The 27,891-nt window shown below is 33.1% G+C and overlaps 4 protein-coding genes across 4 annotated transcripts; all 4 read left to right on the top strand.

Moving 5' to 3' along the window:
* Positions 1–143: 143 nt before the first annotated feature.
* On the top strand, positions 144–3,646 carry HELRODRAFT_178767 (hypothetical protein; the record flags this gene model as incomplete). The annotated part of the gene is made up of 6 exons (XM_009026836.1): positions 144–400; positions 1,182–1,294; positions 1,828–1,911; positions 2,514–2,612; positions 3,129–3,182; positions 3,423–3,646. 6 exons carry the CDS (start codon positions 144–146, stop codon positions 3,644–3,646), a joined length of 831 nt encoding a protein of 276 aa, XP_009025084.1.
* A 1,958-nt stretch (positions 3,647–5,604) lies between these two features.
* HELRODRAFT_178766 (hypothetical protein) lies at positions 5,605–6,923 on the top strand (the record flags this gene model as incomplete). The annotated part of the gene is made up of 3 exons (XM_009026835.1): positions 5,605–5,655; positions 5,799–5,961; positions 6,067–6,923. The coding sequence occupies 3 exons, from the start codon at positions 5,605–5,607 to the stop codon at positions 6,921–6,923; spliced, it is 1,071 nt and encodes a 356-aa protein (XP_009025083.1).
* A 2,749-nt stretch (positions 6,924–9,672) lies between these two features.
* Positions 9,673–11,380, top strand: HELRODRAFT_187369 (hypothetical protein). The gene has a single exon (XM_009026834.1). It carries the CDS (start codon positions 9,823–9,825, stop codon positions 11,227–11,229), a length of 1,407 nt encoding a protein of 468 aa, XP_009025082.1. The 5' UTR covers positions 9,673–9,822; the 3' UTR covers positions 11,230–11,380.
* A 522-nt stretch (positions 11,381–11,902) lies between these two features.
* On the top strand, positions 11,903–22,533 carry HELRODRAFT_193411 (hypothetical protein). The gene is made up of 19 exons (XM_009026833.1): positions 11,903–12,071; positions 13,226–13,410; positions 13,951–14,026; positions 14,379–14,477; positions 15,008–15,152; positions 15,475–15,558; positions 16,716–16,781; positions 17,110–17,201; positions 17,689–17,810; positions 18,101–18,169; positions 18,534–18,614; positions 18,779–18,867; positions 19,082–19,151; positions 19,372–19,553; positions 20,849–20,946; positions 21,321–21,428; positions 21,723–21,837; positions 22,035–22,098; positions 22,297–22,533. The coding sequence occupies exons 1-19, from the start codon at positions 12,002–12,004 to the stop codon at positions 22,363–22,365; spliced, it is 1,884 nt and encodes a 627-aa protein (XP_009025081.1). The 5' UTR covers positions 11,903–12,001; the 3' UTR covers positions 22,366–22,533.
* Positions 22,534–27,891: the final 5,358 nt, after the last annotated feature.

The raw sequence follows: 27,891 nt of genomic DNA, 5'->3' as shown, positions 1-27,891 counted from the left end.
CGTGTGTGCGTGTGTGCGTGCGTGTGTGTGTGTTCTATTTAAAAGCCTCTAGACACCACAGGAACACTTCACTTCTTGTGGAGAACAACAAAGGATTCAACAGCAAAATAACCACCATCATATTGGCCATCAAATTCCACGTCATGTTAGCGCACATATCCCATCAGCAGAGTTCTTACATTTTCGGTATACTCGTACACACATCATACATATTAAATATTATCTCATGTAAGGCGATATCTCACGAGAAGAAGTTAAATGGTTACGTATTAGAAGTGGACTCACACAACAACGACCTTTGTGTTAGCCGCCCTGCAGCCAATGATGAGTTCCAAAATGTTGTGAGTTTGCTGAAGTGTGCTTCTATGTGCTCCAGACGGCTGCCCTACTCGTGCGTGAGGTTGGCGACTTCTATCTGTATGTAACTGTCTTTTCATCTTCATTATGTATCACATTACACATTAATGTGTGATTATCTATTAATTATCATCGTTAATTTTTACATTATGTATCACATTAATGTGTAATTATTTATTAATTATCATCATAAAGTGTCACATTAAGTATCACATTACACATTAATGTATAATTATCTATTAATTATTATCATTAATTATCTCCATTAAGTATCACATTGTTATGACATTACAGTCTTTATTATCCCACTTGCAATATTATTTAAATAAATACATGTGAAATGATTTCGTTAATAGCAATATATTAGTAGCAGAATTTTGAGATGTTATACAGACACTTAAGTACTTTTCTTGTGTTGATAACTTTTTACGCAAATCAATTTCTGTCTAATTTTATGTACATACTAGTAAGATTGAAAAATATTTGAACAATGTTTCCAAAATCTATTTTCGCCGAGTTAAAATTAATAAAAGTTTATCGATAATTGTTGAATGTGTTCTCATTGTTGGGGCCAAATTGCCTCCTAACTTAACGCATTAATTTGAACTATGATATAATATAATAACAATCCCAACTATAATAATAAACTGAATTATATTTTTTTAGTCTTTATTATTGCATACGCAGAACCACTTGCAATGTTACAGATATATTACCTGTATGCCTTTCTTATTACGTTTTTATGTTAGCATCTCCATATTTGTAATACTGACTGTAAGACATATCGAAGCTCCAGTTGTTTCAGCATTTTGATGGCACTGCAGATTCAACTACAAGAAGTCTGAGAGCCTGTGCGAACTCTACAACCACCAGAGAGACGACTACACATTGGTTGCGTCATCATCACGTGACCAGTGCGTCTCCTACCTTAATACAGGTCTGTAAATTGTCTATTTATTTTCTTAGATGTTATGATATTTTGTCAGAGGTATGAAATGAAGTGGAGCTGAATTTGAATTTTTTCATTTGTTATCTTACCGCTTGGGTCACCCATTGCTTCATCCATTCGTACATTCGAAGTCGTTCGTTATTACGCCTATCCATCTATTCATTAGTTCATTCATCCATTCATTCATTCATTCATTCGTTCATTCGTTCATTCGTTCATTCATTCGTTCGTTCATTCATTCATTCGTCCGTCCGTCCATCCATCCATCCATCCATCCATCCATCCATTCATTCATTCATTCATTCATTCATTCATTCATTCATTCATTCATTCATTCATTCATTCATTCATTCATTCATTCATTCATTCATTCATTCATTCATTCATTCATTCATTCATTCATTCATTCATTCATTCATTCATTCATTCATTCATTCATTCATTCATTCATTCATTCATTCATTCATTCATTCATTCACTGACTCATTCATTCATTCACTGACTCACTCATTCCTTCCAAGCATGCCTTCCTCCATTCAGTCTAACGACGCCCAACAGCTTCTGCTACCACCTGCTCGTCGGAGCATGGAACTTCCAAGAAGCTGGTTGGCTGGCTTCTTTGAATTATAATTAAAAGTGAATTATAATTATTATTATCTATCGTATAATTTTTTTTGGTGAACAATTATTAGGATTTTTAACAGCAGTATCAACATTTAGCACTACAACAACAGCTACCACTACTACTGCTACTACTACTACTACTACAACTACCACCACTACTACTAGTACTACTACTAATAATAATAATAAAAATAATACAACAACAACTACTACTACTATTATTAATAGTAATTCTACTACTACTATTACTACCTACTACTACTACTACTACCTACTACTACTACTACTACTACTACTACTACAACTACTACTACTACTAGCGGTGGTAGAAAAATTTTAAACCCCTCCAAAATATAATCTCAATTGAATTGACAATTTTCATCGGTGGGTGCATAAATTGTATTCAGCAATTTTTTCCGTTAAAATTTTTTTTTTAATTTTTACAAAAACTTTTGTAATTCCGAACTGGAACATATTTTCTAGCTGGAATTCAAGCACGCCATCAACTGTCATAACTATTATTACTATAATTAATTTTAATATTATTTTATTATTATTTTTTTAATTTGTTTCATTTGTATAGGTGCAGCCTGTAGAGATTTGAATGCAGCTAGTCACGCAGTTGCTGTTGATGACTTTGTAGAGAATAATGCATTAAAAAATTACATGCTGTCTGTAACAAGTTAGTTCTCTGTCTGTCTGTGTCTGTCTGTCTGTGTCTGTCTGTCTGTCTGTGTCTTTCTATCTGCCTGTATTTCTGTCGGTCTGTTTGTCTTTCAGTTTGTCTAACTGTTTGTATGTCCGTTGATTATACCTGATTATATCGGCACTGCCTTCACTGCCAAATCCTGCTGTTAGTGAAGAAATGATTTGAGGATTTTGTAATTTCTTACATGCGGGGAAAATATTTGATCTTATTACCAACGAATGGATTGGTAAGCAAAAAATATTTACAAATTTTTAACGAAATTATAAAACCAACCCGTGTTAACTTATTTGTCGTCGGCTAAATCTGCCTTTGGGTTGGTAGGACGGATCAATTTATTATTTGGCGGGGATACTTGTAATTTATTTCAATGTTAAGTTGTATATTATGCTTCGGTGGACGTGGAAACATGAGAATATTCAAAAATGATGAAAAAAATTTTAATCATCATCCTCACATTTATCATTATCGTCGTCATAATAATCCTTCCAGCAACTTCTTGCAGACACCCAGTCGTGACTTCCTCCATCTACATCTGGACTGCAGGTCTGCGTGCAAACAACTTGTTTGACACCATCATGTACATCACCACCATCCTCACCCATCTTCAATTTTGATGTCATTGTTTTAAATTATCATCACCAACACGAACAAAATTGTCACCATCGTCTTCTTCAATCTTTATTCAATTCTTCCTCGTCATCATTGGGTGTTACCATCACCACTTTTATCATCTCCATCTCCACCACCATCATCATCATCATTTCCTCTTTACCACAAAATTAGGCAGACGGCATGCAAACAGCAGTAGCAGCTCAACAACAACCACCACATTCGCCTGGCAGCTGTCCGCCACAAACTTCCAAACATTTGGACCGGAGCAAAGCTGGATGGGCGGGGAGCCAAACTTCGATGGGTCATGCGTGCTTCTCGTCTTCAGCCTCCTGTGGAATGACGATGACTGCTCCAAGCAGTTGTGTGTCGTCTGCGAAATTGATGTTCTCTACTAAAAATTTTTTGTTATTATTCTTTTAAAAATCAGAATCTGACAGACGCAGAAACTGTTACAACATGCAAGGCGATGATATAATATAAATACGAAAAATTAATAACGGAGAAAGAATGTTTAAGCATAAAAGCAGACAATTTTGTTACTGATAGATTTTTTAAAATTTATTTGTCAAGTTCAAAACAGAAAAAAAACCCGATCAAACTGAAAAAGACCCGGAGACTAAAACAAAATATTATCTTGTAGTCTGCTGCCATTTTCAAAGTGAAAATGATTGGCACTTATAGAGTAGAAATCACCGAAAGTTGTATTGGTCTACTCCACTCAACTTTTTGTGAATGTTCACGGGTTATTTAATTAGGTTTGTAAAATTAATGTGTTAATTTCATACACAGATGATGTTGATAATGTTATTGATAATGATGATGAAGAAGAAGAAGAAGATGATGATGATGAAGATGATTATGATGGTGATGATGAAGTTGATGTGAAAATTTGTATAGTACCCCTCGTCCTCCATCATCTTTATAAAAATCACCATCTTTCAATTTAACCATAGAAATATAATTGAATCATCAAGTTCATCATCATTGTATGCATTTACTATATTTCAATTCCACATGTAACTACAAATGAACTTTTACATTGGCAAGGAAGCTCCGAACGAACTCGAACGATATCATCTTTCTCCGATATCATCATTATCATTCTTCCACCATCTTCGTCGTCGTCATCATTTTTATTTTTTTCAAATGACAAAATTAGCATTAGCATCATTATCAACATGACATAACACGCGCGCTGTTAATTATTTTATTACAAGCAACCTCCCTTTGATATTTACTGACTGTTGAGTTGTTGTGACGATTTTACGATCGGTTGGCAGGCGAACATTGGAGGACCGTTTGAAGGAGGCGAGAATGATTTTAATTAGTTTTTTAATTAGTTTTTAAAATAGATAATTTTTTTCACTACATTCAAAATTCAAATTAATTTCAATTCAAAATCATTTACATTATGCCATGGAATTGTCAGGTAGGGTGAAAATGAAACTATCAGCACATTTACATTGTCAAGGGTCTGTTCACTTGAATTTGACACAAATTAATTTACAATCTCTTTAGTTTTTGACAAAGCTTCAAAGGACTTGATGTCATTAAAACTGTAACATGATCGTATCAATAAACATTTGATGGTATCATTTTGTAGGCGTTAATTGGTTTCGTTTGTTCGTTTTTACTGCTTCTCGAAGCTAGTGTAAAATTTCTAAAAACCAAAATTTTTTAATTAGCCTCGATTTCTACGGCATAATTTTTGAACATTTTAAGGAATTTTAAATTATAAAAACAACTCTACCCTACTCTCATGATGTTGATTTTAATCGTAGATCGAAGGTTGATTGAAGTTATTATCATTTTTTTTACATTCTAAAAGTTTATCCTACATAACGTTAAATAGAATGTAACATAACATGTAACATATAATGAAACGGATAATTTATAAATTTGACAACTTTAATGGAATGAAATTCATTTTAACTAATGCAATAAAACTCCTCGCTTGTTCAACAAATTTGTAATTAGCACCTACTAATCATTTTATTGTAGCATACCACCAGGCGAGTTTATTGACTGTTAAGTTGTTCGGACTTTACGACTAGAACGACACGCGTTTATGATGTGACGACTAATTATTCGGCGTTAACCAGTAGTCGCGGTTTGATTATTTTATTGCTATTAATTGAGTTGGCGTGTGTATCTGTTAAGTGGCTTGGTTCTCTAGGAATGGTATATATAGGAAGATAAGTGTAATCGTGTTTAACAGTTGACAACTTGACGATTCTTATCTGGTTGAAATCTACAGGGAAAAAAATTGCAAAAACAGCGAAGTTAAATAGCATTCCTGGCATACTTTAAATTTTCAAAAATTGTTCAGACTATTTGCTAAAATAAATCCAACATGGTTCCAAAAATGATTGAGCTTTTACCACTGGAAAACGTTGACCAAAAGGTAAGATAATGAAGAAATATTTATTTATTTAATCTATATTATTCAGTTGTTTATTCAGAATAATTTATATTATTCAAAATTGATGATGTTTCTAGTTTAGTTTAATAATATTATTAATTTAATTAAATTTGAAACAATTTCAGATTGAGATGAGCATAGAAATTGGACACAAGGCAGCAGTGAGGAGCCTACCAACGAAGGAAGGTCATACGCACGACTGGATTGTGTACGTGAGGACTGACCAGAATCAATTCGTTGAGAAAGTTGAATTCAACCTACATCCATCTTTCAAGAAACCAAAAAGAGGTTTGTAAACATTAATTTTGATTATATATTTTTTTCAAAAGTTTCACCTAAAAGTTAGCAAATGTTACTTTTTCTTAGACTAATGAACAATTTCTTTTCCAACAGTTGTAGCATCTGCGCCATTCCAGCTACTTGAAAATGGTTACGGAGAATTTAATATGAAAATTGTGGTTCACTTCAAAGTTAACAACCACCGAGAGAAAGTTCCTTACGAGTACTACCTGTTCCTGAGCAGTGAGCCGACAATTTCATACAGCGTGCACAAGCAACATACAATAGATCTAACCAATCCGGCACGAACTAAAAAACCCGGAAGACCAAAGAAGAACAACAGTTTAAAAGAAACAAATACATCGTCGGAATCGTTGTCAAACAGCTCCGTAACCAAAAATTCACTGATAGTTCCTCCAAGAAAACCAGGAAGGCCGAGAAAAAACGGAACGATCCCTGTTAAAACAATGAAATCACCTGATGTTGATTTACCATCACCTTTTTCGTCATCTTCAACATCATCTTTGCAATCATCGCCATCATTAACATCGTCTGATGATGATATATTACCAATGCCACCATCAACAGCAAAACTATCATACACACCATCGTCTTCATCTTCACCGACATCAAAAATGTTCCAACACGACACTCGGCAGCTCAAAACCAAACACACAGTTTCAACACTGCCAGCTGGTAAACTGCAAGAGTTTGCTGACTGGTCCCTCGCACAGACAGCCACAACTCTACATTCCGCCAATCAATATTATATTAACGAGAGAATCAATGATTTGGTTGAACTTCAGAAAACCTTGATGTCACTTAAGGACAAGAAAGTTTTGAAAAGAATTGTGAAGATAATTAAAGTAGCAGGATATCTGCAGATGACAGATTCCACGTTTGATTTTGACCTCATGGAGATGGATGACGTCACGATCAATTGCATCAAGGAGACTTTAACGAATCAATAATTTTAATTAATTAATTTTAAATTAATTTTATAATTTTATGAAATTGTACATATATTTTTAATATTTATTTGTATATATTATTAATTCTAAATTTTCAATTGTATATATTTATAATTGTAGATAATATATTTCACAATTTTACGAAATTGTACATACAGTTGGACCTCCTTATAACGAACTTCTATACGACGAAAATCTCTTTACAACGAATTTGAAGTTATTTTACATATAAAATTTTTTCTAATGAACAAAAATAATTTCTCTATGACGATCCAAATCTCGGTTAAAATTTGTGGAATCGGAATCATAGCTGCACGGAACAAAGAATAAATTTCACTTTTAAAATTTCATTTGTAACAATTATACCATGTTACCTTTTGTCATTAAAATAAATGATTAGGAGGCTGTTTTTCATAAATATATAGCATATATAGGCAATTTAGAATTTTTCCGAAACAAATTCTATATAACGAAAATTCTATAAAACGAATTTTTTTCCTGAAATCATCAAATTCGTTATACGGAGGCCTGACTGTATTTCAATAATTACGTGTGTGTATTATTATATTTTGATGACTTTGAATTCGGTTGATTCAAGATTTTATATAACAAAAGCGCCGAGGTTTCCATTACCAAGTTGTACATTTTCATGCTCAGAAGCTTGAGTACTACACGATTCTAATAACAAACTACTAGCTTAATTCACTATATCAGCGCCACATTCCAAAATTTGGAAGTGAATGCGTGTTAGTAACACTTAATGATCACTATTCGGTCGATTGAACATACTATATATCTAAAAAGTCGGGACTATCAATGCTAAATTAAAAATTTTCATGTCCAGGAAACTAAGAAGTACTTTATGAATCTAGTAACATACAGTGGCTTTATTCACTACATTAGGCCACATTCCAAAAATAATTGAATTATAGGGAGTAATTCCTAACGGTCACTATTCCTGTCTAAAAACTGAGTTTTTCTGAATTTTAATCCCAACACTGTTTACAAAGGGAGAGCCGTGGCCTTGCTCACCAGATCTACCACTGCGTATGGATGGATTATGCGTGCATGTGGGAATGAATATGGAATGATTATAACTTATCTTTACGAAAATAAGAAGAAAGAAAAATTTCTGCAATAATATTATGCTTATTTCTATTATTTTTACATTAGGACAGCGTAATGGTGAAAAAGAAAATGAAATGATTAGCACTCATTTTTTAATACCTATATATTATGTATTTATTCGTTTTTTAAATCATTATTTTATTTCCCATGCTTATTATGCTTAAACAATCTTACTCCGTTATTAATATTTCGTTATTATACCGTTTTCATTTTATATCATAGCCTTGCATGCTGTAACAAAGTAGTAACAGTTTCTGCACATGTTAGATACTGATATTTTAAAGAATAACAAAAAAAGGTGATAGCTGAACAGAGATTTCAATAAATCTGAAGTGACTGTTATCTGGCTAACATCCTCACACTTGAACATGGGTCGGTCTGAGAGAAGATTGAATTATCATGTTATCACATTACTAAATAAAATGATAATTTTGGTAAAATCTCAAATGTTACTATGCAGTGATGTTGTTATAAGTTATCGGTATTCGGTATCAACACTAACCGGTTTATAAAGTTGAAACATTTAATAAAGATTCACTCCAATATTTTTTCCTTAATAATTTGATATCTGTGGGTGAGGTTTGGCTTCATTTGTGTTCATTGGTTTCATACTTTCAACGTAATCTAGTTCAGTGCAACAATCTTGGTTACTTTGTTGAATTTTAATTTAATTCTACTTAAATTAAGCGCAAACACTGTTGCATAGCGTAGGAATTGAACTACAGGCCTTAAACTCAATAATGACATTCATAGACTAGAGATTAGAAGCGTAGCAAAAGAGGAGCTTTGAAGCTGAAGACTTACCCCACAATGGAAAATTTAAATAGGTTTATCGTAGAATGAAACAAAGCCCCTCCTCCAATATAAAAACTTTGTGAATTTTGGTACAAAAATGCCGATTTTATTAAGAAAATTTTCAAAGAATTATGAAATAAGTGAAAATGAAAGTAGAACGCTAACTATTTTATAAAATCAAAGCCCCCGCCGAAGACAAAACTCTCTGGCTTTGTAACTGATAGAGATAGAATATTTTCAAGTTCTATCTTTCCTCATTTTTATTAGTATTTTGAATGTATTTTTCGTTTGCAATTAACTTGAGTGGTTGTTTTAGCAAATTTTCATTGTTATAGAAATGCGGGACTTAGTTTGTGTAATTCCGTTGAATCCGATATAGGAAGTGGAATAAGACATTTGATCTGAACGTTGTTCTGGAAGCAATGGGATAAACACGATGGAGCAATTCCACTTTAAAATTCCATGCTTGATTTTATGTAATGATTTATAAAAGAGATGAAAAAAGTCAAAAATTGTCTGGTAAATTTGAATTTAAATTAAAAAAAATAAAACGCCACAAAAATATTGAATAAACAATTTAACTAACATAACAACTATCTAGAGAAAAAAATACCAAAAAAATGAATAACATGAAAAAATTTCTTGGATCGACAATTAAGAAATTATCGAACGGAAGCGGATCCGTGACGAGGCAATAACAATATTCGTTCGAAATGATAATCGATAAAAACTCGAAAATTTGTATCGGTTTGTCGGGCCATTTCGATTGTGTAGTGGGTTAGGCTAGAAACCGGCGTATGACTTGCCCACCACTTGTGATTATCAGATTGCCTTGTTCTGTCGTAATGTTGTGTGGTGATTAATTAATTAATTAATTATAGCTGAACTTTAGCGATAAGATTAATATATGTTATCAACGATTTGAGTTTATAAAATAACGTGATATATTTTATTCGTTCACAGTTCATTTCTCAGAATGTCTTCGAAAGAAAGCAGCGTCGTTGGTTCAGCGAAGGATTTTTTGAAATTTATTAATAAATCGCCGTCACCATTTCATGCCGTCGAAGAATCTAAAAAAAGATTGTTAGAGGCCGGTTTCAAAGAATTGAACGAGGCGGAAAAATGGAGCGTAAAGCCAGGTGATAAATTTTTTTTGACTAGGAATCATTCAACATTGGTTGCTTTTGCTGTTGGTGGAAAGTTTCAACCTGGAAATGGATTTTCAATTATTGGTACCCACACTGACAGTCCATGCCTCAAAATTAAACCCACCTCAAAAATTGTGAAAAATGGTTACTTGCAGGTTGGTGTGCAGTTGTATGGGGGTGGAATTTGGCATACATGGTTTGATAGAGATTTAAAATTAGCTGGTAGAGTACTCATTCGAAATTCAAAATCACAAATAGAGCACAAATTGGTTGATATAGATAAACCATTATTGCGAGTATCTACAGTAGCCATTCATCTTAGTAGAGATCAAAATGAAAAATTCGAATTCAATAAAGAAACTACACTTGTTCCTATCCTTGCTATGGCAACAAACAGTTCTTCAGAGAAAAATGATGGAAGAGATTCACCATCCAAGCAAACTGTTGACAAGCACCATAATGCTTTGCTAAATGCAGTGGCAAATAAACTGGGATGCAGTGCTAAAGATATTATTGATCTTGAATTGTGCCTGGCTGATTATGTTCCTGGAACCATTGGAGGTCTGAATGATGATTTTATATTTTGTGGACGACTGGATAATCTGCACAGTACTTATTGTGCACTGCAAGGTTTGTTGGATAGTTTGAAGGCTTCAGATAGTCTTGAAAAGGAGCCTAACATTAGAATGGTCAGCATGTTTGACAATGAGGAGGTCGGATCGGAATCAGCACAAGGAGCGGCCTCTGCACTGCAAGAACATATTTTGAGAAGGCTGAGTTATGATGATTCAAATGCCAGTGCTTTTGAACAGTGCATATGCCAAAGTCTTCTGGTCAGTGCTGATATGGCTCATGCTGTTCATCCTAATTTTTCAGAAAAACATGAAGAGCACCACAGGCCATTCCTCAATAAGGGAGTTGTATTAAAGTTTAATGCCAATCAGAAATATGCTTCAACAGCTATCACTTCTTCGATCATGAGAGAGATAGCTCACGAGGCCAGCATTCCCATCCAAGATTTTGTGATGCGCAATGATATGGCTTGTGGTTCAACTATAGGACCCATCTTATCTACTAGGCTGGGAATTCCAACCTTGGATCTGGGTTCACCTCAGTTGAGCATGCATTCAATCAGGGAAATGTGCAGCACATCCAGTGTTCATTTAGCCATTTCATTGTTCAAGGCATATTTTGAAAATTATTCGAAAATGTATGCGAGGATTATCAAGAATTGAAGCTTGCTGAAGTATCATGTCATTTTGTTGTTGTAACAATTGTAACATTTTTTTGATTAATATTACTTTCATTATTATATTATATATTTAAATTTAATTCAGAGACCTGTTGTGTTAAATTCAAATTTATGTTTATTAATTGAAACAAGTACATTAAAATTTTTACATGTGTTGCGTCTGTTTTTAGTTTTCGAATGAGTCACGCTGGTCACAGGACTGGGGAACAATTGTTCACATTCACAGTACTTTCTTGTTTTTATCATTTTTGTGTCAGACAACATACAAGACACAAATAACGCTAAAAGTATTATAATATTTTTTTAAAATGATACAGAAATTAGGAAAATTCACGAAATGCGAGCTGAAAAATAATTGAAACACGTAAAAATTTAAATAGTGGCATTGGTTAAACGTACTATGTATGTAAGTTGTAGTGGCTAAGTCTTAACATCTGGTATTCTATGAGAACATTTATTTTTTCAGTTCAAATTAATTGCCATATTTTGTTTTTTTTTTAAAAAAACAAAATTTGTATTGCTAATTAAGTAAATTATAATCCAAAAAGCAATGATATGTACAATGGTTTTTTAGTCTTCGTCTACTTATATCAATTAAATCAGTCCAGCACTGGTTCACTTTTAAAAATAATTCATTTAAATTCCAGCGTGCTAAGCTAACGAGCTAAAGGAGCTAGTTAAATTAAAATAAAAGTAGTAAATGAATGTGCTTTCGTGGTCATATTTTTTTAGAATAAATATAATTATAATATAAAATGCTCATTGATGTTTGTTTGCCAATACCTAAAGAGTTTGAAAGATCAGAAGTGATCGGAAAACTTGGAGGTTGGTTGGGTTGGATGGGACTGGAGAGGGCTATATAATTTTTGTTTTGAGCCTTGTTCTATGTTTAAAATGAAGGTTGTGTTGTATTATTACAAATCAGAAGTTACAAGCATAAAACATAAAATTTACTTGCGAAAAGCGGGCAAACTTGTATTAACTAACATTCAGAAGCTATTTTAGAAAAATAAAATGAAATGTAAATTAAATTAATTTTATTTATGAAATGAAAAATAATTTTAAGTTAGAAATGATATTTAGTATAAATTTTGGGTTAGTTAGTGTCAGGATTAGGTAAATTAAACGGTTTAACGAATGTTTGTTGACTTCAGACAAGTTAAAATTAAACACAAACATATAGTTAGTAGTAAACTAAACTAGTGAAAACATTAATACTAAACAATTAATTTTAAATTAAACACTTTACATTCCATTCTAGGCAAAAGTTTTTTTATTATTTTTCTTTAAAAGATCAGAATCTTACAGACAGATGCAGAAACTGTTACAACATGTAAGGCAATAAAGAATAAATAGTATAAATTTTATAAAATGATTAAAAATATAATATAAATAAATAACGAAGTAAGAATGTTTAAGCATGAGATGCATGGAAAATGAAATAATAATTTAATAAAACAAATAAATATAATAATTATGTAACTAGTTAATGATTCAATTTAATAAGTAAGTTACTTATAAAAATAAATTAGTTCATTTTTATGCCTACACATGCAATTAATTTTTTAAGATGAACATGGAGTGAGAGTATAAATAATGGGAAAAATAAACTTAAATTAATAAAAAAAAGTATGTGCTTTCAAAATTTTCTATGTTTAATAAAGATTAAAGATTGTATTTTATTATTATAAACACGTATAAAAATAAATGAGTTCATTTTTATGCCTACACATGCAATTAATTTTTTAAGATGAACATGGAGTGAGAGTATAAATAATGGGAAAAATAAACTTAAATTAATAAAAAAAATATGTGCTTTCAAAATTTTCTACGTTTAATAAAGATTAAAGATTGTATTTTATTATTATAAACACTCAAAACTAAAACTACAAGCAGTAGTATTTAGCATAGTGAAGAGTAAAGAAACACATTACATTCTAATCTTATTAGCTTATTTTATTTTCATCGCACGCAACTAGAATTAACGACAGTTCATTACGAACCCGTCGGAAGATGGTACGAGGCCTACTGCACGAGAAGACAGCACAAACACACCCTGTCAACCAGTTCGCAGTCGAGCAGCTCCGAAGAAGAGGAGGATGATTTGGATGAGTTTGAAGATGATGACAACATCCTTCTAACCCTTGATCCAAGGGAGTGGAAGGTTTGTTTGGTCTTTAATCATCTGTGGTTTTTTAACCTGACTTCTATCCATTACATCATCATGGCCTTGGAATCATTGTAAGATATCCTACTGTTAGTGTAATTAAAAATTAAGTTAATTATGTAATGCAAACTTTTTGCTCTAAGGGCGCATTGAGAACTATTTTACCATTGAAGGGCCACATATTAACAAATTTTTTGACCCGGGGGAGATTTTTTAAGATTTGTGACCCCTTTTTTTGGTCATAATGCCTGGCTGATGACCTTTTTAGGCAAACAAGGCCTCACAGGTTGCATAAAATAGCTTCGCGGGCCATAGTTTACCCACCCCTGATGTAATGGAGTGGTTGAGGAAACAAACTGAAGCTTCATATATGTAATTTTTGCACCCATTTAATTCAAGGTTATTAGAAAATTCAATAATTCATTAACTGTGGTTTATTTTATCTGATATGATAATTTTATTATTGTAAAATTTACTGGAAATTCATTAATCCACTTAAATAGAAAAATCAGATAATATAATAATTCTTGACCATAGAAACAGGATCACTATGCTGTGTTGGGTCTTGGCAAGCTGAGGTACAAGGCAACAGATGATCAAATAAAGAGAGCTTGTTTGTCATTCTTCATTTTTATTATGTTTAATTTCATATTTTGTTCCCATCGCAGCATTTTGATAAAATGAATTTTTATTCAATTTTCAATCCTTTTTCAGTATTAAAAGATATAAATTTTTTTCTTTTAAACTGGGCTCAAAAATTTTAAGAAGAATTAAATTTTCAATGTTTATAATGTGTTAGTTGAGAAGATTAATAATGATAAAGAGGGTACTTTATTTATTATGAACTAATGGTGAATGTCACTACTTCACACTGCTACACCGTGCCACGCCACTACATTGCATCACACTTTGCTACAACACTGCGCCATTATTCCCTACGACATACAACAACACGTCGCACGCAGACAAGAAGAAAGTCCTGCAACACCATCCAGACAAAAGAAGGGCTGCTGGCATTCCTGTGAAGCAAGGAGAGGAAGATTATTTCACGTGTGTCACCAGGGGTAGGTTGGATTTTTGTCTGTTCGTGTTTGTGTTTGTTGTTGTTGTGGACATCCAGGTGGGGAGGGTTTTGCTGCAACTGTTTGTTGGAGCGTCTGATTTGACGGTCCAATCGGCTTCACCGCGAGAAGGCAGTTGCTCCAGAGCTTGTTTGTGTTTGTTCGTTGGCGGTTTTGTGTGGTTTATGTGGGTGCAATAGTGTTGCGTTATGTGTGATTGCTGTTGGTTTTGCCATGTTCCATTCAGAGTGAGATCTTACTCGGCGTATATCATTGTTCTGAAAATCATTTTTTGAGTTTTTATTTTTCGTTTTGCTTCTTCTATTCTTCAATTTCTTAATGGATATTCCTGCTTCGAGAATTGGCTTTTGTAGAAGACAACGGGGAAATTTTTTTTCATTTGTCTATTATTAACTAAATTTTCCCATCAATTCCCTTTCTCTGATGAATGAAGTAAATAGTAAATTATGTAATCAAATAGTAAATTATGTAATCATTCATGTGTTAATATTTTTATGCTTGTTGTTAAAAAGCCTACGAAGTACTGGGCGTTCCTTCAAAGAGAAGGTCATACGACAGCGTGGATCCGACCTTTGATGATCACATCCCTCCAAACAACAACGAATCCAAACAAAACTTCTTCAAAGTATTTGGACCCGTTTTTCAAAGAAATATAAGGTTTTAATAGAGTTATACCTTAGCCTATTCATTTTATTTTGAAACTCTTGAAAGTTTTTTAATGGCAATTTTCATAAAATTTGTTTTTTTAACATTCTGATCCTGCAAAAAGTTTCTTCTGAGTTATCCTTTCTAATAAAAGAATCCAAAATATCTATAATATTGACAAAAGATGCAATTACTGCAACCAATTTTTTTACAATTTGTCAAAAATGTAATTCATGTTTATTCTTATATTATATTATATTATAATATATTATATTATATTACCCTGAAAACCAAAGTAAAATAGCCCAGCAAAGTTTTTGAATAAAATTTTCAGATGGTCGACAAAAACCAAAAAAGTCCTGACACTCGGTGATGAGGAGACGCCATTCGATCAGGTCGACGACTTCTACAACTTCTGGTTCGGTTTCAACCATTGAAATCATGTCATATTATATTTTATATATACGTTTATTTATTTCGACTGCACTTGAATTTGGATAATCTGGATTTCCTAAAACACCTTAGAAAAATCTGACTGGTTAATGATTATTCTTGAAATGCATGCTGTGCCTATTAAAACCCTCTTTTAATTGATGATTTTATCCTCTGGTCGCTAACATTTTCTCATATTTCACTGGATTCAACTGATTGTAGCCTTTTTTTTCTTGCCTATTTGTAATAATTTTCACCAAGATTTAATATTGCCTACTCAATTTTCTTTGTGATTTAACACCTCTTACTTAGTGATAAGGATAAAAAAATTTTCATTTGTAATAAAGTGCAGGGTGTGGCTTGGCTAGCTTCTTTTTGAGTTTTTATGATCTCATCATCATTTTTTCCCCCTAAACCCTGTTAATCACTGCTTGTTGTTTCACCATGACGTCTTCTACACCCATATTTCTGCCCCTTGTGGATGCTGACGGCCTGGATGGGATGCATTGCTCTGCCACGGATGCACATTTGTTTCACCACACTACCATCACTACTACTTCCATCATTTCGTCAACCAGTGCTTTACTCTTACTATTTCACTATTTGATTTGAATTCTTTCATTTTTTATCACTGATTAAATTCTCTCTCTCTCTCTCTCTCTCTCTCTCTCTCTCTCTCTCTCTCTCTCTCTCTCTCTCTCTCTCTCTCTCTCTCTCTCTCTCTCTCTCTCTCTCTCTCTATCTGCTTTGATGATGATGCAGGTGTTTCTCAGCTGAAACCTCGCAAATCTCACAGTGCCAATAATAATTTTTCACCCCTCCAAAGTCACCTACTCCTCCACTACTGACCTCCATAGGAGGGAGAGAGAAATTTCTGGTTAGCAGCGTCTATCGCAGAAGTAGATCATCATCCATTCTTAGAATTGTTTTCAACGTTACTGAACTACTCTATGGAGGAAAAAAACTGCTCCTCCACACGTGAATCTGTCAATCAATCTAATACAGACTGTTATTTATGTTATATTTTTGTGTTTCATATTTTTCATAATAGTGATATTATTATTATATTATTATTATTATTATTGTTGTTGTTGTTATTATTATTAATTGTGCCACGAACAACAACCACAACAACAACCACAGGTACAACTTTGAGTCGTGGAGGGAGTACTCCTACTTGGATGAGGAAGAGAAGGAGAAGGGAGAGAAGTGAGGGGGTGGGGTGGGCTGTGCATCTTCAATTCTCGTGGTCATGTTTTCTGCTGAATGAATGCTATAGAGGCCGACTGACAGACAGATTAATTGATCGATCAGTTGGATGAATGAATGGTTGATTGGTTGGTTGATCAGTTGAATGATTGATTGATGATTGATTGGTTAGTTGATTGATTGATTAGTTGAATGATTGATTGATTAGTTAAATGATTTATTGATTGGATGATTGATTGATTAGTTGAATAATTGATTGATTGGTTGATTGATTGATTGATTGATTGATTGATTAGTTGAATGATTGACTGATGGATTGATTGACCAGTCGAGAAGAGAGGCGATGGATTGAGAAGCAGAATAAAGCGGTCAGGTTAAAGTTGAAAAAGGAAGAGACCCAGAGGATTCGGCAGTTAGTCGGTGAGTCGCAAACACTTTACGTACTCGCGTGTTTCTCGCGTAACTTGATTTCAAACGATTCCCGGCTGTACGATGCACAAACATTTTTTTTACAAATTGTTGGCGTCATATAATATGACTTAAAAAATTTCCGCAAAAAATTGATGGCAAAGAAAACAACGTCCTACCTCGAGGAATTGGGTCTCTGGACTCTAAACGAAGATTGATTGATTGATTGATTGATTGATTGATTGATTGATTGATTGATTGATTGATTGATTGATTGATTGATTGATATATGATGAAAAATGTAGTCGTTATGAAGACGGTAGCCAATGTAGCCAATGTAAAAACGACCAACCAATTAATTAATTAATGAAAAATTGACGAATAAACAAATTGATGATTTTAATGTTTTAAAATTATCATCATCACTGTCAATCTTCATCGTCATTACTTATAACCCAACCCCACCCCTAACCTGCCGTACTCTCTCACTCACCACCAGACAATGCGTACGCCTGCGACCCCCGTGTCATCAAGTACAAGACTGAAGAAAGGGAGCGCAAGATGGCCGACAAGAAGGCCAAGCAGGATGCCATCAGGATGAAGTTGGAGGAGGAAGAAAGGGTGAGTGAGTGATGGATAAGTATTTGGTGATAGATGGATTGGTGGATGGAGGGAGGGATGAGTAATTGAATGGATTGATTGGTGGGTAGTTGAGTGAAGTATTGAATGAATGAATGAACAAATAAATTGAATGGAAGTTGGATGGATGTAAAAACGAGCAATTAATTAATTATGAAAAAATTGATGAATAAACCAATTGGTGGTTTTTAATGTTTTAAAATTATCATCATCACTGTCATCGTCATCATCATTACTCATAACTGTCTCCATCGTCTCATCCATCACGACAGAAACGCCAGGAAGTGTTGGAGGTTGAGAGGCTGGCCAGGGAGAAGGAGGAGGAAGAACTGAAGATGCAGGTTCGTGATGCTTTCTTCTCTGTAGCGCTGGTTTTGCATGCATCTAGGCGTGGCTTTTGAAATTTTATTTTTAAAATTTTTTCCCGAAATTCTTAGAGCTAGTTAATGGTTTTTTAAGGTATTTATCTTTATTGATAGATAACAGTGTATGTGCATAGTATTTCTATGCTATGCTACATTTATGTATGTATGCATATGTTTGTGTGTGTGCGTGCGTGTGTGTGTGTAGTAGTAGTAGTAGTAGTAGTAGTAGTAATAGTAATAGTAGTATCATTCTTATATGATAATGATAATTATGATCTGATAGTCAGTCACTTAACCAAGTGATATCATATCTATCTATTATGATGATGATGAATTGTAGATGGCAGTGCAGAAGAGGGAGAAGGAGGCGCTGAAAAAAAATTTGAAGAAAGAAAGAAAGCTGCTGAGAACATTTATCAAGGTGATTCATCAGGGATGGAGATGATAATGTGACAATAATAGCGATGTTGATAGTATTACGAAGGCGACTAATTGTTTGTAATTAATTAAAAATAATGATGAATAGAGATAATAATGATAATGAAGATGGCATCCATCTTCATTATCATTGAATGATTGACACAGGATTGGGAGTACCTGTCAAATGACGAAAAAGAGAGGGTGCGGAACATGCAGGATCTGGACAGGATCGCTGAACTCTCAACCGTAGAAACGTTCGTTGTATTTCTCATTTCGTTTTCATCTTTCCGCTTCCGCCCTACCTATTTTATGTAGTTTTTTAATATTTGCTAATACATACACTCTGGCGAACTTACATCGCAGAAACGTGCACACACACTTGCAAACATAATGTGTGAACATTTGTACACACGCACACACACACACACACACACACGAAATCTACTCTGCTGACCATCACACACGCAGTCTCACACATTTGAATGAAGTGGCATCCTCTGGTGGCAAAGAAAAATTTGCCGAAGAGTTCTTCAAGAAGGTTCATACAACTTTTGTTTTTCTTTTGTCTTTCCATCTTGAAAACGCAAAATTTTCAAGTGACAAAATCCTTTTTATTCGCGTTAATAACAAGGTCTGTGGGGCATTTGCATGAGTTTGTTGAGAATATTTTATCCATAAAACATTCCAAACATGCTTCAATCCTCTAAAATTATTTTTGTGCAATGCCACATTTGGCCATCCATCCTCACTCCGACCAGGTGAAGGAGTTGAACGAGAGGATAGATGAGGAGAAGCGCCAGCAAGCGATGGAGATGATGAACAGGAAGCAGCAGCAGGCATCGACTGCCGACAAGAGTGCGAATGCATCCAGCTGGTCTGACGTTGAGGTTCAAACTCTCATCAAGGCCGTCAATCTCTTCCCTGCTGGGACTAACGCAAGGTCAGATTTTTAATTTTAATTGGTGCTGGTGATACGGCTGCGTTGGTTGGTTGGACCGATTGTTGCCAACCTGAATGGGTCATTAATATTGGCTTGTGGCATGGACTGAATAGAAATCCAATCTCTTATGATCGTAATGGGCATTGGGTCGCCAGTAACTTTGTTATGGTCTGTTTTTTTAATGATGATCTTGATGAATTGTTGTTCTAACTCTTATTAATTTTTTTTTAATTTTAATCGGTGACACAGCATTTTTGTCGAGGTACTTTATCACCTGAGTGGCATCCATTTCAGGGCTTCATCTCCCTAGGGGTACAACTACCTTTTCAACATTTTTCGGGGCAACTTTCAACTCGCAGCCCTTATCTGTCCCGAAAAGTTCTTTAACATCTCCCTGAGCAACGTTTGAATACAGGTGGCTAGTTGGCATTTTATTTATAGGCCCTCCGTTGAGGTTGCTGTCGTCGTTGTTATTCATGATCCTAAGGAGTCAAATTCAGAATTATTGATGACTTTAGAATGCAGATGTGACGCACAGTGGCAATTGCAAGTATGCAACTGGTGGCGATGGAATCTATCAGTAGAGTAGACACTCCTAGTCTAGGCAGTTTGTGTTGTTAGCAAAACTGCAGAGCAGACACTCTTCGTCTAGGCAGAGACGAGACACCAGTATAGACTTAGTAGCGGGTTGAATTTTGATTACTTTTCAACTTCTTCAATGGTAGAAATAAACTGAAGAATTCATTGTAAACCTCTGATTGAATGCCTCTAAGCATTATGATGAAGTTGCGTTGTCTTGTGAAGTAGCCTTTTTTTTAATCTAAATCATTAAACAATAATCTCAGTTCTGGTTTTGAATTTCTTGACTCTTTATGATTATTATGCTGTATTGACTCTTTATTATGCTGAAACTTGTTCAGTTGGATTCAAATCATGTGTCAAATAAGCAGCTCCGCCATTAACTGAAGCTTGCATTTTGATATAGGTATAGAAATAGATATATATCTATATTGGAATATTCAAAAATTCGAGAAATACCATATTCTCTTTCTTTCTTCGCCGAAATGCTGGACAAGAGATGATTGATGTTCTTAAGGTGCTTGGCTGGCTGCTTGAATGTTGGTGTGTGCGTGTGTGTGCGTGCGTGATTGGTTGCCTAGTGGTCGGTGTTCACAGCATTTTTGTATAACATGATATACTAATAATGAACTTGAAGACAGTATCTGATCGTTGAAATCATACATTAATATGCATTGAATAAATTTGAATAACAACATCCATTGTCGAACGGACAGGTGGGAGACCATAGCTAATTTTTTGAAGCTGCATGTTCCAGGAAGCAACAGAAATGCCAAGGAGACCTTGGCCAGAGCTAAGGAACTTCAAAAGAATGGTGTGTTGGTCTGGTGGTTTTTGAGGTGGTTGGTTGGCTGTTTGATGGTTGGTGTGTGTGGTTGATTACTTGATGATTTGTGTACACAGTTGGCTGTGTTGTTAGTTTTTCATTTGCTTGTTTGTTTGTTTGTTCGTTGGTTTGCTTGCTTGCTCTCTGCTTGTTCGCTCGTTTGTTTTTTAGTTTTTTGGCTTGTTCATTTCACATGTCTAAACTCTTGATGATGTGGATCAAAAAAGATTATTTTTGTATAAAAATGAAACCAAAACAAAAATTGGCAAAGTTAATTAAAATCACAATTTAATTTTCTGGCCAAGCAATCAATTCTGTTGTCCTTCAATCGTCCAGTCGTTCATTTTAATCAACGCCAACAGATTCCAACTTAAAAGATGAAGCCAACAAGAAAGCTTACGAGAATTTCAAGAGGGACACGCATGGAGCTGCGTCCGTTGTCGTGTCTCAAGTCTCAGAGAGATATGAATGTACGTCGACGATGCTAATATAAGTTTATTATTTTTATTATTTATTATTATTTATTATTATTATTATTATTATTATTACTGGTGTAACTGTAAACGCCATGTATAAAGGAAAAGGTTGTTGTTAATGTGGATTTAAGTTGTTGCTGATTGGGTGCCGAGTTTGTATAAAATGCTAATGTTTTGAGGAGATGTAATGTTAATATTTTCATGTACTGAGTTGATGTATTAGTTAATAAATAGATAAATTATTAGAAAAAATTATAAATCGTTGAATAAATTATGTTATGTTATTAGCGCCGGCAGAGATGCAAGTGTACGAGGTGGGCAGTAATCCCGCCCCTTGGACAGCTGACGAGCAGAAGTTGTTGGAGCAGGCCATGAGAACGTATCCGGCTTCTGAAGCTGACAGGTTTCTACTCGTTTCTACTCTAACAACAATCTATCATATGCAATGTGTGGCGTGTGTGGTTATGTGCTATGTGTGTTTGTCGTTGATGGATCTGAAGCAAGAGGTTTAGAGGGAATTAATTACCTTTTGATGTAAATGTTTAAATGTAATTAGAATTATTTTTGTAATCCAATATTTCTTACTTTAACGATCCTCAGATGGGATAAGATTGCAGAGTGCATCCCAGCCAGGAGCAAGAAGGATTGTATGAAACGATACAAAGTACTTCGTTAAAGCTAATTTTTTTTATTATTATAATTTATAAGGCGCCAATTTTTCATTTTGTTTTTGAAGCACCACTGAAAATAAACGCGTGTTGATATGATGTGTTTTGCTAGAATTTTTTAAGTTTTACGCTAACTTGTGCTGTAGTTGTATACATCGTATTTTAATAATCTTATCTAAACTTTGATAACCAAGGAACTGGTTGAACTCATCAGAACCAAGAAACTCGCTCAAGCAACTACCGCTAGCACAAAGAAGAAATAATTTTTTGTTTTTTATTTTTCATTCGTTTTTTGGTTTTACTTTTTTTTATGTTTTACTTGTCAAATACATTTATTCTTATAAACCTAAATTATTTATAGTCTTTTTGATAAAAAAAAAACCTCATTACAGACAAATTTCTTCTAAAATTCTGAGCTAACGTAGAATAATGGCTAACCACGCGCGATGTCGCTCAAAAAATTTCCATGCATCTAACTCCGCTGTTCATGAAGGTATTGTTGTGTAATGAAAATGATCTATATTATCAGATAGGAATGGTGCATTATTGCGTGTATTGCACACGTGTAGGCCACATTGGACAAGCGAAATCTTTGCTGATCCAATTGCAGAATCAGACGTCAGTCAGCTAAGCATACCGAATACTGTATTTAAAATTTATTTGCCTGGACTTTTTAAGTTAAAAACACCTCAGAATATATTACTCCATCATTATTCCTTGACAAAAAAGACCATTTATTTGCCAGAGCCTATATTATTATATTTATCTAATTAATTAATTTAATAAAGTCAGTTACCAATACATCAAATAGTCTATAACAAATATGTCTATCTTGAAAATTTTGTTTGCTAGGTGCGTGAGAAGTTGGTCAAGATTAGCGAGAGGACATGATGGAAAACATTATTAGAAAACTTTTGTATAGCGTTGCAATATTTGTGTGTGTGTAATCGTAATGGTTGAGAACCATTGCGTGCAGTTATTGGCCATCAGAATCAGATTTTGTATTAATGTGCGAGAGTTTAATCACGGAGTTGGCCTCTAGGTTCTGTAATAAAATATGTAACTTTGATTCAACGAATCCACACCGTTCTAAATGATTGACTGAACTCGTTCAACTGGCTCTAACAACAATGAAGTAATTGTATTTGTGGAAGAAATCATATGATTTGAGCAGATACCTCCAGTCGCCATCATTTGTTTATAATATCGGCTGAAATTTTGAACTTTCTTTTAAATTCACCCATCAGGATGGCTTTAGTTAAAAACTAACCTAGTGTGGGGAGTTCTGGTTTGGAAAGCATGGAGCAATGATCGACATCAAGTGACTGCGATCAGACGGATTTTTCTTGGATCCAAAAAAATGAAAGGTCTTGTTCTTTCGCATTCTGTCAAGGTTTAAAGCAAATTGGTTGTGGTCATGTTATATATACGTATATATATATATATATATATATATATGTATATGTATGAATGTATATATATATATATACATATTCACAAAAATAATGAATCTCAATCGCAATTTTCTCAAATTAATGTTCAGGTGTTCTTTGGTTGTTCCATGTTGATTTTGTATTATCGACTTGTTAACTGTGAAGAGAGAAGATGGCTCCTTCGTGTTCGGACGCGGTCAACTTCGTATACGATTTTTACAAAAATCCATTTAAATGGTAATATATTTTGCGCCGTTTTACTTGGTTTTATGTTGTATTAAATTTTAAAAAACTTTTATAGCGTATTTTTGTTATTATAAATTATATAATGTGAATTGAATTGAAATGGCATGAACATGTTTGTTACACAGTTTTACTTTACTTTGCTTCTTATGGTGAATGAATGATGAGATGATAGTTAATGTCAATGATTGCTAAATTTTATAAAGTATTTTTATCTTATTATAAATAAATTATAATGATCTGAGAAAAAACAATTTTTGATAAGATTGATTGTGTGTTTTACATATAGTATATTTTATATTAATAATTAATTAATAAAATAAATGAACCTATATGTGTTATTATTATATTAACAGTTTCGAATATTTTGTGGCTTTGGTTAAATTTTTCTTCACACTATACTATTTTAAACTTAAATGTATTTCTGTCTGAATTGCTTTGTATTGTAATTTTTAATAAAAAAATATTAATTAATTATTAATAATTATTATCATTCAATTTGATTTGCTTTAGTTTAGATAAATGGTTTCAGGTTTTTGTTCCATGCCGGTTTTTTTTTCAAATTTGTCATTTAAAATTTTTTAAATTATTAATATTTATAAAATTTGTAACTAAAGGCAGTGTGTGAAGAGTGTGAGCTTATTTGTTATTGGGGTGCTCGTGGCTAATGGAGTTTTCAACGAGGAAGCCCCCATAAAATCCACTTGATCAAGTCAAACAGTTGGTTTATCTAAGAATTTTTTTATAACTTTCATCTTTTTTGTTTTATAAAAAAAATTGTGTTTAGTTTTTTTTTATGTTTTGCTGAAATAAATATTTTTCTTTAATTAAAATTTTTTCTGAATTTATTTATGATTCAGGAAGAAGAAGAAAATGATTTTTGAGTCTGGCAAAAGATAGATTATTATGTTAATTCTCTGTGCTATTTCTACCAAACAATGATTCCAATCAGTTTAAAGTTTAATTCACAATAAGATCTATGAATTATGAATTAGTTCTTCTTGTTGTTAATCAAATAAAAATTGAAAAATGCTTTGAAATTTAAACGTACATTAAAAAATTTTTTAACTAACTAAGTTTTGAGCGAGGTACATTAGTTTGTGTTTAAGATACGTCGTTCATTGTCTGACGAAATTATTTTTTATTCAAATTCAATTTTTTTTATTCTAAGTGAAGGGCTTGCGTGATAATATCAAATAAAGTAGAGTGATCCTAGCTGGGATCATCATTCATTAATTATGATTTTTTGAGTATGGTGTGTCAACTAAGACTCTTGGTATTTTCTTGCTCTATCATATTCTTCTATAACAAACATTGTCGAGATTGAAAGCATTCAACTATTCCATTATAATAATTGGCGCATGGAACCTCAGAAAAAAGTGTTCGTCTGTTTTGGGTGCTTGAAAAGAACTTTGAACAAAAATGAACATGTATGAATTTGTGTGTGTATGCGTACATTCTACATATGTACATTCTACATATGTACATGTTCAGTCTCATTACTTTACCTAAAGCAAGAGCCATTTTGAAGTTACATATTTCTCGTGTTTCATACTTGAAGAAACCTCATGTGAAATAATGATGAATGATGCAAATGCTTCCCTATCAACATCAGGTTCGAGTACAAGAATTCTACAAAATTTGAAAACATGTCCAAAACACAGTTTAATAATGCATGAAATTAATCATATGCGGATTTTTTTTAAGCACTCCCCATACTTTTGAGAGAGTGCTATTGAAATTCGTCGTGTGAAATGTCGGCATGGAATTTTTAACTGGAATTGCCCAATCTTACCTCTCCCATTATACGCTCCACTGGAGGTAGAACAGGCGATGACTTGACACATCTAATTAAAATGGAGTCTGCCGGCAAGTGATTGTTCAGGGATGGCGTAACAATGCAGTATGATGACGTTTACTTCTTGTATGTAATTCTCGACGCAGGTTGTTATGATTGGCGATAGGCAGTTCAATTCCGGTGCACCGAACTCTTGAGATAAAAATGAAATTGAACCGAAGCAGTTTAAGACTAATTAGTAATTAATTAGGAAAAGATTTATTTTCAATAGAGAGTGTTGTAAGGATAATATTCTTCGAAAACGAAGAAATAAAATCTATTTAGAAAAGACTTGAAATTTGAATAATGAAGCTAAGAATTATCTTAATATTTTATTTAATTGAAAGAAGTCCAAAGTTCATTCACCGTAGTGTAACACGTTTTTGATAAAATCTCGTGTAAGATACTCAAAAATTTTAAATATATCACCATTTTTATCTTTATTACATTAAACTCACAAATTCATACGAATCTATCAATTTTAAACTTCCAAAATAGTTTTGTGGTATGGCGATTTTCTTTCGTTCTAGCCGAAAAAAGAAAAATAAACCTTCTGGACAATAATAATGTATTGTCAACATCTTAGCTTTTTGAAATGTTAAGTGAGAACAATTTTCAAAACAGGTCTCCTATTGTCTCACCTGTGGCTACACCTGTATTATCTTCGCCTATTATCTATTTTGGTTTATGGGTCGGCTGTTAACGTTTACATGTGTGTGCGTGTGTGAGTGTGTGCGTGAAAATAGCAAGAAGAGCTGATATCCCGATTGTAAACATTGTCAAATGAGTGGCAAACCGATAAAAGATGTACTCGGCTCGATGGCAAACAGCTTATGATCTGTCGTTAAATATTTGTACAATGTATAACTAGAATTAGCTCATTTTCAAATTGTTTACTAAGAAAATTAAAGTTAGTCTTGTAATGAATACTGTATAGAAAACTTTGCTCTACGGTTCACAATTTATATAATATATATCTGTATGTGTGCGTGTGTGTGTGTGTGTGTGTGCGCACAAATGAATGAAATATTGGCACAGCTTAATAATACATTATCAAACTCTTTAGACAGTTTATATAAAATTATACGTTTGAAAGAGACCATATTTTATACAGTATTGTATGAATTCTACTTAATAAATCGATCCGTTAATCCATTACTATTTATTCTTATTTCTTATTAGATTTGTCAACTTTTTATGAAATTTAAGCCTTGAGGTGTATTTATAAGTATTGGGGTCCTTTGTTTTGAGCTTTGTTGAATTCATCTATTATGGTAACAGCTATTTCGCATCTGCTCCATTCATTTAATAGATTATTCAGCGTAGCTGATATATGTTGAATTTTATTTTGTTTTGCCTCTAACTCCCGGCAAATATGAAGCAATAACTGCTCACGATCTTGCTTGGTTGTCAGGTTTTGTAGAATTCATACAATACTGCAGGGCTGAGCAAACTAAGGTTCGTGGTGGGCTGCATGCGGCCATCCCGCCCACGGAGCTATTTTATGCAGGCCCTTCAAAAATAAAATAGCTTTCAATGCGGCCCTCACAGAAAAAAGTCTGTAATACTGTATAAAATTATATTTATATAATATACATATTTATAATAATTATTCATCTATTTATGAATTATGTTATATCGTGTGCCTATATGGTATATATCTCTATATAGCTATAATTGTTATATTGGTTATATCTATCATTAACAACATCCATATGTTTTTATATATTTTTTGGCCAGGCATTATTTAGTTTTCATCTATTTATCCAAAGGATAGATTTCTGGTTATTCAATAAATAATGTAAAGAAGAATCAAAATAGTTCAATTAAAAGCTTTAACTAAAGAGTTTATCAAATGCGTGTTGACAACGACCTGAAATAAAATGAGATAGAAATGCATAAAAGATAGTGAAAGTATTGCTGTAGAAATGATCAGTATGCTATATTGTTTGTAGTAGATATATAATGTTATATATAATGTTATATATATATATATATATATATATATATATATATATATATATATATATTGGGTTTAGACTATCATAAATACAATTATTTATAAAGATAAATAATTATATATATATATATATATAATTGTTTATATATATATATATATATATAGACCATAATTTTTACATTATTCTATAAATTCTACCGAATGTTTGGCGTTAATATGTTTGTAGTTCGTTTTTTCGATTTTTTTCACTAAAGTTTTTTGGTGAACGTTTTAGTTTACTAAAATTCAAAATAAACTTTTTTTTTATTGCAGCATG

Source organism: Helobdella robusta (assembly GCF_000326865.2).
Source record: "Helobdella robusta unplaced genomic scaffold HELROscaffold_49, whole genome shotgun sequence".
Classification (NCBI taxonomy): Eukaryota; Metazoa; Annelida; class Clitellata; order Rhynchobdellida; family Glossiphoniidae; genus Helobdella; species Helobdella robusta.
This window is presented reverse-complemented; position numbering and strand designations above follow the sequence as displayed.